At 52.0% G+C, this 9,870-nt stretch overlaps 1 protein-coding gene across 2 annotated transcripts in view; it reads right to left on the bottom strand.

Moving 5' to 3' along the window:
* Positions 1-3,688: 3,688 nt before the first annotated feature.
* The window catches only part of ADD2 (adducin 2), a 63,450-nt gene continuing 57,268 nt past the window's right edge, over positions 3,689-9,870 (bottom strand). Inside the window, exon 15 of one of the 2 annotated variants that reach the window (XM_045294157.1) lies at positions 3,689-9,343. In XM_045294157.1, coding sequence (XP_045150092.1) covers positions 9,042-9,343 — 302 coding nt within the window. In that variant the 3' untranslated portion in view covers positions 3,689-9,041. The remainder of the gene's footprint in view (positions 9,344-9,870) is intronic. The other variant, XM_045294158.1, reaches the window with a different exon arrangement.

The raw sequence follows: 9,870 nt of genomic DNA, 5'->3' as shown, positions 1-9,870 counted from the left end.
GACTTGAATCTGGACTGGGCCGGGCTGTTTCCTTAATATACAATTATTCTTGGATATAAAACTCTCTTTTACACACTTATGAGTGCCTCTGGATTTCTCTAGTCAACCCAGACTAACACAAGCTGTATCATCTATAGCTGTATATCGAGAGTTTATATATATGCATATAATAGCTTTGCAGGCTTTGGTTCTCTGGAGAACCTAGTCCAAGACCAGGCCCATAACCATGAGTGTGGCCGGTGACATCTGTGACCATGGCAGTGAAAGATCAGGCCCAACAGGGAAATAGAGAGGGCTGGCTGTGGGAGGGACCGCTGGTGTCAGACAGGTAGTGGTTGGAGTGGACATTATCTGATCTTCACCTCGTAAGAATCAGCCTTGTGCTCCTGTCGATCCTTCTCCCCACTTAAGACGTTAGGGCAGCAGGTCTCCACCTTCCTCATGCCGTGACCTTTCATACAGCTCCTCAGGTGGTGGGGACCCCCAACCATAACATTATTTTCGTTGCTACTTCATCCCTGTCATTTTGCTATGTGATGAATCCGGCGACCCCTGTGAAAGGGTCATTTGGCCCTCAAAGGGGTCACGACCCACAGGCTGAGAACCACTGCAGTAGAGGATCGAGATCATTTTCCCGATCTCGCTTTGCACTCGCCGGAACCTGCAGTCAACTGGTGAGCAACACTGGTGAGAGTGGATTTCTGCCCGTTCTTAGGGGTCAAGTGTTCCTCTACTGAGTATGATGTTAGCTCCAGGGTTTTTGTCAATGCACTTCATTAAACTGAAGACGCTGGCTGATATTTATTCTTTGTCACAGGTTTTTATTGGGAATATGTGCTGGAATCTGTGATCTTTTGTGGATGTTGCTATCATATGATTTGTTTATTTTTTAATTGAGGCAATGGGATTTTTCCTTCTTAGTTTGCTAATACTGTGAATTACCCTTAATATGCTGATAGGTTTTCAACTTTACAATTCTCACAAGAAGCTAGGTGCTATCCTGATCTTTGTCTATATATGTCTTTTTTCCTCTGGTTACTTTTAAGATTTTTCCCCCTTTATCACTAGTTTTGAGCAATTTGCTTTTGATATGCATTCATGTAGTTTACTTCGTGTTTCTTGTGCTTAGGGTTCATTGCATGTGGATTCAATGATTTGTAATTGTCACCAAATTTTAGAAAATGTTGAACATTACATTTTCAAATAGTTCTTCTGCCGTCCCTTCTCCTTCAGGAAGTCCACATATATTATGTTGTTTGAAGTTGTCCAACAGCTCATTAATGCTCTGTTCATTTTTTAAAAATGATTGTTTCATTTTGGATACTTTCTATTGCTAGATCAAGTTCACGAATCTTTTCCCCAGTGATGTCTAACCTGCTGCTGATGCAGCACCATCTCGTCATCTCACACATTGTTTTCAGCTACATTTTATTTGTGTCTTTTTCAGACCTGCCATGACTAACTTTTTGAGCATGCAGAATGGCAGCTGTTTTAATGTCCTTGCCTGCCAAGTCTAACATCTGAGTCCATTCTAGATATGTTTTAGCTGGTTGATGTTTCTCCTTATTATTGGCCATATCACCCTGCCTCTTTATAGGCCTGGTAGCTTTGGATTTGATGTCAAATACTGTGGATTTTACCTTGTTGGATGCTAGATAGTTTTGTATTCCTGTAAATAATCTTGACCTTTGCTATGGAATGCAATTACATTCTTGAGAAAAAGTTGGACCCTTTCAAGTCTTTCAAGATTTACTAAACAGGACCAGAGCAGGATTTCATCTAGGACTAACTAGTTCCCCACTATTGAGGCAAGCTAGACGGTCTGTCTGTGTGCTGTACCCCAATGCTTCATGAATCCCAGAATTGTCCAGTCAGTCGTGTGGGACCTGGGCCTTCTCCAGACCCCATGTCAGCACTGGACACATTTCTAATCCATGGGTGGTTCTTTTCAAAGTTTTGAGTGAGTTTCCTACATATGTGTGCTGATTGGAATCCAGCTGAATACTCAGGGGGACTCCAGGGGCTCTCCTTTCTAGCAGCCCATCCTGAAAACTAGCCACCAGGGTGTCCCCCCCGTCTGGCTCTAGCTCGTTCACTGTGAGTCTGCCAGGCTCTGTCGGAGGCCACCTCACTGCCTAGAAATTCTCGTCACTACACTTGGATCCTCTTGTTTATTGTCCATTCTCTGGTATCACGGTCCTTCACAGACAGATGTCAAGTGTCTTGAAAACCAATCTTTCAAATATTTGATCTGGTCTCTGTTATTCCACATTGACTGGGCCTCTATTCATCACTTCATTCTGCTATTTTCCTCTTTTGTGATTTAGAAGCTAAATAGCCTTTTGTGATTTAGAAGCTAAATCATCTTCAAGTTCACATGTAACACATGGGTTAAGTTCACATGGTTTGATTTACGTGTAATCAGACCAGGAACCCTCTCACAATGAAAATATGTATATTAAAGCCTTGCTCTTCATAATGAGAAATTTGTCATGTCTTATCTCCTGGGTGCTCAAAATTATCATTTGAAAATTACCCTTCATCTGAACTCATCAAGTACTCCTTACATAGTTACATTGTCATCCTAACAAGGAGAAACTGATCTTAGCTGTAGATGCATCTGGTTTTGATTAAATGGTAACTCCTTTCATCCTGTGTATTTCCCAGTCCTGAGTCTCACTCTCCAGATTAAAGCTGGTTCAGATGTGTGGGTCCCTAGCCACAAGCCTGCAGAGCAGGGGGAGACGTCTGCTCGTGATGGTTACATGCTGTCAGAATAGAGACCGCACAGTCTATGTGGCAGGGGTGGGATTCATAAGGACTTGCCTGGCTTCCTTTTTTTGTACTTATTAAGAGAGCCCCGCCTTAGCTGGAGCCATGCAATTCTTCTCTGGTCCTTGTCAGGGTCTGAATGCTGAAGCATCCTCTACCCACAGCCTAACTTCTCTTTATTTGTTGCTGGGCACCGTAGAGCTGGTTTCTGACTCGTAGCAACAACAGAACAAAATACACCATCCTCAAAATTGCTCATGTTGGCACCCCTTTGCTGCCGCCACTGTGTCCATCCATCAACACTGGGCTTCTTACCTGAGGGAAGGGGAGCGGGAAAGGACAGGACGGGTTCTTTCCTCTGTTCTCTCCCTTACTCTCTCCCCTAATGTCGTGTCCACATCCCTTACTCTCTGGGGTCGGGGGCTTAGCTCTCCTGAGCATCTGCTTCTCGCCCAACTCACCCTTCCCGTGCCCGCTGGCAAATCTGCTCTTGCTGCTTCCCTGTGGGCACAAGTCTCCACCCCAACCCCTCTGACTCCATCTTCCTCCAGGAGTCTGTTTTCCAATCTACGATGCCTTCCTCCTTTCCCATTCAGGAAGCAACCTTGGTGGGATAGCATTGGGTGAGAGGCATTGGGCTGCTAACCCCAAAGTCAGCGGTTCAAATCCACCAGCTACTCCCTGGTTGGAAGCTGAGGAAGGTGTCTGGTTCAGAAGCCTCAAGGTGCAATTGTACTCAGTCCTGTAGGGTTGCTGACTCGGAACAGACTCAATGGCCTTGGGCTTGGTTTGGGGTTCCCGGTCAGAGTTTAATTGCACACATGTTCGTGGGTAAGCGTTTTTGTGTGGTTTAAGGTTCCTGGCATCCGCTGCGTCTGGGCGTGGGTAGGAAAGGGAGGTTGACAGACAGGTCGCACACTGGGAAGCTCAGCACGTTAGGTTTACTAGGGCAATGCCTGCGGAAGAGGCCACAGCACGTACATACAGAAACCCCCCCGGCAGGTCCCCTCCCCGGCTACACAGACATCACAGCAGCGCAGGGGCTCAGGAAGAGGCTTTGGAGAGTTCTCTCGAAAAATCACAGGGCAGCTTTGGTGCTCAGAGATTCAAACTGAAAACGATACAAAACCAAACCATAAATATATGTGTGTGTGTATAAAATTGCAAAATCAAAGCCCAAGTGACTAGCCATCGTCAACTCGGCACGCCAGTGGCTCAGAGAGGGTCAGCGTGGGGAGGCAGAGCTGTGTGGGGATGAAGCACGGTCCGGGGCGCTGGCATGGCAGGGGCGGGGCGTTTGTACATGGAGCCCTCTGTGCGACCTCGCGACACGCGGCAAGGCTGAACACAATGGATAAGTGCAGACGGGAAGTAGGATTCCCTTGTGACGACCGTCAGACACAAGCCGTCTCACCAGAACCATCCGCCTAGGCCCGTCAGGCAACCGCAGCCCAGCCTTCTCCTGGGAGACGCTGGGACTAGACGAGGCAGCGCACGGTTTCAAAGTGAGGCGATGCACACCGACCGAACAACCACACAGAGAAAGACCACGAAGACATGCGGTGGAGTCGAAAGACGGGGTCGGGTTTCCCCAAAGAGGTGTGTCTTAAAAGGGGCTTGGATGGGCTGCTAAGTGTGGCCCCTCTGTCCTTGGGCCAACCGTGGCCTCCTGGATCTGTTCTGAATTTTCTTTCTTTACGGGAAGGGCTGGCCTTCAGGCTTCTGAAAGCCATACAGGATGATTTGCTGGTGGGAGAATGATTTCCAATTTCTCTACAGATATTTTCCCACCACCCCCGGAACCCCCTGCAACTCTTTCCTAACAGGATTTAGACAGAGACAGGCCCTGGGCGGTGTGAATGTTGAACGCGCTCAGCTGTGCACCAGAGGTTGGAGGTTGGAGCCCATGCAGGGGTGCCTCGGAAGAAAGCCTGGTGATCTTGTTCCCTCTGCTCGCACCCCAGGGGGTCATCAAGGGTTGGCGTTGACTCCCCAGCTAGACATTCATTCAGAAATAAGGGGCTGACCCCGCCAGTGGGCCTCCTGCTGTTGCTTGGGACGCAGTGGGTGAGGATAGGAACCCCGGGGCACTGACCACCCCAGGAGTGGTTCCAAGACCCTCTCCTGTGTCCACAGTGGGGGGCACTCCTCCTCCAGCGGCAGGTCCCCATGTGTGCTACCCAATGTGAGAAGCTAGATGGGGCCAAGTGTGCCTGGCTGGAGGCCTCCCCTGCCCTCACTCTGTGTAAAGCGTTAAATGGTCCCGCCCAGTGGAGACATGACATCCCACGGGGGCTGGAATCGGGAGAGAACAGATTCTCCCGGGACCTCTGAGTCTCCTCGGACCCTGCATCTGACTGCCCTGGCGCTAGGGTGCTGAGGGGAAGCGAGCGCGTTTCCTGTTTGCTCACGGAACCTACGACGACTGCACCAACTCACGCACTTCTGCTGACCCGTCGAGGCCACCGAATTCACACTTGTGCAAATGCCCGCCGTACAGGCTGGGGACATCTGCGTGGCTGCCTAGCCCTGCGCACCCACACTCGATGTCCATCTTTCAGGGTCTCGGAGGGGAAGTGGGCTGATGGGTGGGTGGCTCTTTTAAATCCACTGCGGACAAGGCCGTGGCTTTGTAGAACAGCTCGGCCCCGCCTGCAGTGTGGCCCGTCTCTCACAGCAGTGCTGGGTCAAGGTCTGGCCTCGCTCTAGGAATGAATGGCACGGCATCAGGGGGAGAGCTTCCAAGCCGAGATCTAACTTCGTGGCATTAGGGCAATGATTTAAAGGGCTGTGTGGAAGGAATCTGGCGCCTCATCCAAATTTCCCCAAGTAATTTGTGGGTAGGCAGGGTAAGGGTCGCATCATAAGCACTAGGTGTACCCGAGGGCATCACCTGGCTGTCGGCAGACAGGAGGGTACTTACAGAGCCCTCACTGGCTGCCAGGTTGTCTCCTGGCAACGCCTATTTCAGATTGGGGAAAAGTCCCGTGGTGTGGATGCTTCCCTCACACCACTGCTGGGTACAGCACCAGGTCCGAGAGAGAATGATTAGAGCCAGGCTTCTCTCTCTACAACCACCTCCGCCTCTGCCCGTCTCCTCAGGGGACAGACTTGGAGACCTGGCTCCTTACTGCCCAGCTCAGCCTGCCAGAGTGCAGCTTTGGAGCGGAGTGGTTCCGTGTTCCTGGCCCGGTCCCGTTGCATATCCAAGCACAATGGCTTTTCTAGAAATGAACCCACTGCCCACTGAGTCCAAGCTCCCCTCCAGCCCTCTGCTCCAGACCGACACTGGCCAAAGCTTGCAGCCCCCTTCTATCTGGAGCCAAAGAAAGGGACCCCTCCCCTCGTCCTAACAGCCTGTGGTTTTGTTGGGATTGTTATCGCCTTCAACAGCCCTGGGCTTGGCGGGTGTCCTCAAGCCCGGGCCGAGGCACAACGCCCCCTTCATACACATGCACAAGTTAACAGACCCGCTCAACAATCCTACATCGAGATAAAACAGAACCAGACGCAGTGTACGACACACGAACTCTGAATACTCCCATCACTGTGCCAAGATCTCATCTTCAGATGCTTCATCCAAAGAATTTTAAGGAGACAAATTCCGTGTCTGTGCTGGACACCACTTGCTATCAAGTACCCAGTCACAGCAGGCCGGCCGTTCGTCTAAGATGTCTTCTGACTGCTGCTTCAGAAAGGCCTCGGTGTGTGGGGCCCATGCCTCCAGCTCAGCCCCTTCTAGTTCTTTCTCCAGTCACCCAGGAGCCTTTTCTAAAAGGGCCGGTTTGGTTGGGTCTGCCCCGAATCCAAGCCCTCGGCAGCCCCAAACCCTCCACGCAATAAAGGCCGGCTGCTCTGCCAGCCCTGCCAGCCTTCGACACCAACCGCCGCCCTGCCTCACCCCCACACTCGGGCAACACTGACCTGCTCTGTGGACCACGTCATGGCATTTCACGTGTCCCTGCCTGAGCACACGCTCTTCCCTCATCGCGAAACAGCCTGGCTTCCTCTTGTTTGGAAACTTGTAACAGCCATCACATTTTGTGGGACATTTTCGCCAGCCCCTGGCCCATGACCCAAACTTAATGGCTGCTTTTTGAGAGCCTGCACAGTGGACAAGTGGAGGACTGTAAGATGGGCCCTGTGGCATAAACCCCAAGGGTGATACTCCAGCAAGGTCCCGGCCATCTCACCTGCAGGAGGAAGTCATCTGTTGACAACAGTCAATCACTGTCATTCCTGTCTACAACAGACTTAAACACAAACAGCTGCATCACGGACTGTGTCCATGCCACACTTCCATGACACCACCCGCTAGTCTAGTCACGATTGGATTCACGTCAGCATACAGCTGACCCTTAAGGGATGCTTGACACACACTGAGGATGAGAGGATGCAGACGAAACCTGGATTTCAGAGAAGGCATCAAGGGTTGGCTTTTAAAGGCATTTCCCCCACCGCCGCGCAGGTTTGGGGAGGACTGGCCCTGGGGCTGTCCCATCAGGGAGTGGGGCGGAGAAAGAAGGGGGGGCTTGGGGCCACCGTTGGGGATGTGTGTGAGAGAGAAAGAGAGAACTGAGTTTGCCCTCATCATATGTCAGTTTCCTTTCTTTCTAAGAAAGAGCCCAACAATGGGTGATGGTTCTAGTCCTGGGCCCGCCACACCCGCTTAACCAGGAATGTGGCGTGCACGGAGGAGAGCGAGCACAGGGCGTGTCCCCCTCCTAAACCGCTGACATGACGCAGAGACGACCAGCCCTGGGAAAGGGAACAACCTTCGGGATGAGCTTTAAGATCACAGGCTCTGGAGTCAAATCCGTGCTCTGGCTTGAGTTAGCCATGCCAGGCAAGCGGTGATGCTTTCTGAGGCCCCAGTTTCCTCCCCATCAAATGGGAACAGTTGTGCCCCCTGACGGGGTTGGTGGTGGTGGTGGTGGGGTGTGTGTTAAGAGATACAGTGACTGTTGAGCCTGCACAGGTAGAGCAAATGGTACAAAAAAGAAAACTATGATTAAGAGCTTTCAAAAATACTTTTACAATACTCAGCACAAAGGGCGGGGGGAATATTCTTTTGACGACACTGTGCTTTAAAGGGGATGGATTGTCTATGTTTTAGGAGCCGACGGTGCTTGCCCGTCAGGGCCTGGGGAGTGATAAGGGAAGGTAGCAGTGGCACATCAAACCAAAGCTGCGGCTACCACCAGGCCCCGGGAGGGGCAGCCAGGGACAGGGGTATGTCTCTGCTAGCTGGTCCAAGGGTCCGTCTCTGATCCTCCACTGCAGGTCCCAGAGCCAGAGCCAAAACCCCAAAGTAGCCAGCAACAAGAGGACACTAGTTCTCTCTGAAAGCAAATGGTTCTGGGTTTGAGGGGCGGGCCGGTGACACCTGATGGAAGGGCAGGAGCCCCAGGGCTCGGGGTCATGCAAAGCTGGAAAGGTCTAGCCTCCTCGAGCTGTTTTGATCTTCCCCCAATTTCAACTTTGTTTAGCGGTAAATTTCCTTCTTGTTCTGAAGGGCCTGAGATGCACACTTGGAATGGGTTATGTGCCTACGCTCCTGGCCTCTTACATCAATGAAGCCACCACCGGCCCTTGGTCTGACTCGCCCTTCCCTTTTGCCTGCCAGCCCTTCCAAGACTTCCATCTGTCATTCAAGAGGCTCCATATAAAAGCTCAGGGGCGGTGGGTGGGGAAGAACAAGCTAAGCCATCAGCCCTTGGGGACAAAGAGTAACTTCTGTAGTAGGGATCAGTTTGTATGGTGACTTGGAATAGCGGGGCAGGACCCTAAATGGAAAAGAGCAGACTTTTCTGAACATGGGGCTCTCTCTCCCCTGCCTGGAGCTGGGATTCTCAGAAGGAGTCTTGCTCCGGGGAAGCCTCCCCCACTCTGACTCAGCCTGAGCCTGTGAGCGTGTGCCCATTTCTGGCCTCCGTGCTCTGGGCTCAGATGAATGGGCAGCATCCTCCCAAAGGCGGCCTACAACTAGGCAGTGTTGTGTATTGGGAAGAGCCCTGGACTGGGACTCAGGAGACTGAATTCCAGTGCAGGCTCCACTAACCAGCTGTGTGGCCTTGGGCCTGCTACCCAGTTTCTCCAGGGCCGTTGTAAAATGAGGGGTTGGCCAGGTGATCGCTAAATTCCCCCTCAGAGGGTAATCTGGGGGTCTGATTTTACCCCTCCTTGGCCCTGTGTTTCCAGGGACAGAGATGGGAGGGGGGAAGGGGAAGAGAGAGAGGATACAGATGGGAGCCAGTGGGGACCACCCATCAGGACTCCACTTTCTCCTTCTTTTTGCTCTTTTTCAGGAAGGATGGGGTTCGGAATTTCTTTTTCTTCTTCGAGGGAGACTTGGAAGGCGAGCCCTCTGGGGACATGGGGCCGCTGGTGACCGACTCGGTTTTGTCCTTGGACGTGTCGATGTCAGTGTCGGCGTTGGTGGTCATCTGGCTCAAGCCCTTGCTGAGGGTCTCCTCCGCGGTCTGCTCATCCTCCCTCCCATTGACCACCACCTCCTCTGGCTGGGTTGGCTCGGGCTTTGTGGGGGATTTGCTTGTTTCCGTCTTAGCACCTGGTAGGGAAATATAAAAAAGCAAGAGCCTTATTCAGGGGGCTGGCTTTCACCTGAGGCTAACAGGTGACTCTGTAAAGCAAGTCTGGGGTGAAGGGGGGACAGGGGGCGCTGAGCAGGGCTCCCGGAGACAGTGGGGGACTGGGTGTGCAGCCAAACCCTGCAGCCCCTTCCACCTGGCCTGCCCCAGGTCAGCCGCCCAAGATTTGTGTCTACAGATTTACATAGACACTGATGCCCAAACACAGCTGGGGGCTCATCTGGGGACCCAACTCAGAGCTTTTTGAGGTTCAGTCAGAGGGAAGAGACACAGGGGAGGAGAGAGGCTGCAGGAAGGGGGAGCAGTGCCATGGGGTCTCAACAGTGGGCTCTGAGCACAGTTGGTTCTAAGTGGTCCAGTTTCACCAGTGGAGGGAGAGAAGGTGGGTGTTTCCAGGCCTTTTCATTTGCTCCATGGGGTGAGGCTTTGGGGGACACGGCCCAGCAGATGGGAGTCCCTGAGGGCCGTGAGCTATAGTGTTGGAGCC

The sequence above is a fragment of the Echinops telfairi genome, unplaced genomic scaffold (genome assembly GCF_000313985.2).
Source record: "Echinops telfairi isolate 266 unplaced genomic scaffold, ASM31398v2 ScPeMD7_2573;HRSCAF=3158, whole genome shotgun sequence".
NCBI classification, from domain to species: domain Eukaryota; kingdom Metazoa; phylum Chordata; class Mammalia; order Afrosoricida; family Tenrecidae; genus Echinops; species Echinops telfairi.
Note: the sequence above shows the minus strand (reverse complement) of the source record. Positions and strands in the feature narration are given on the sequence as shown.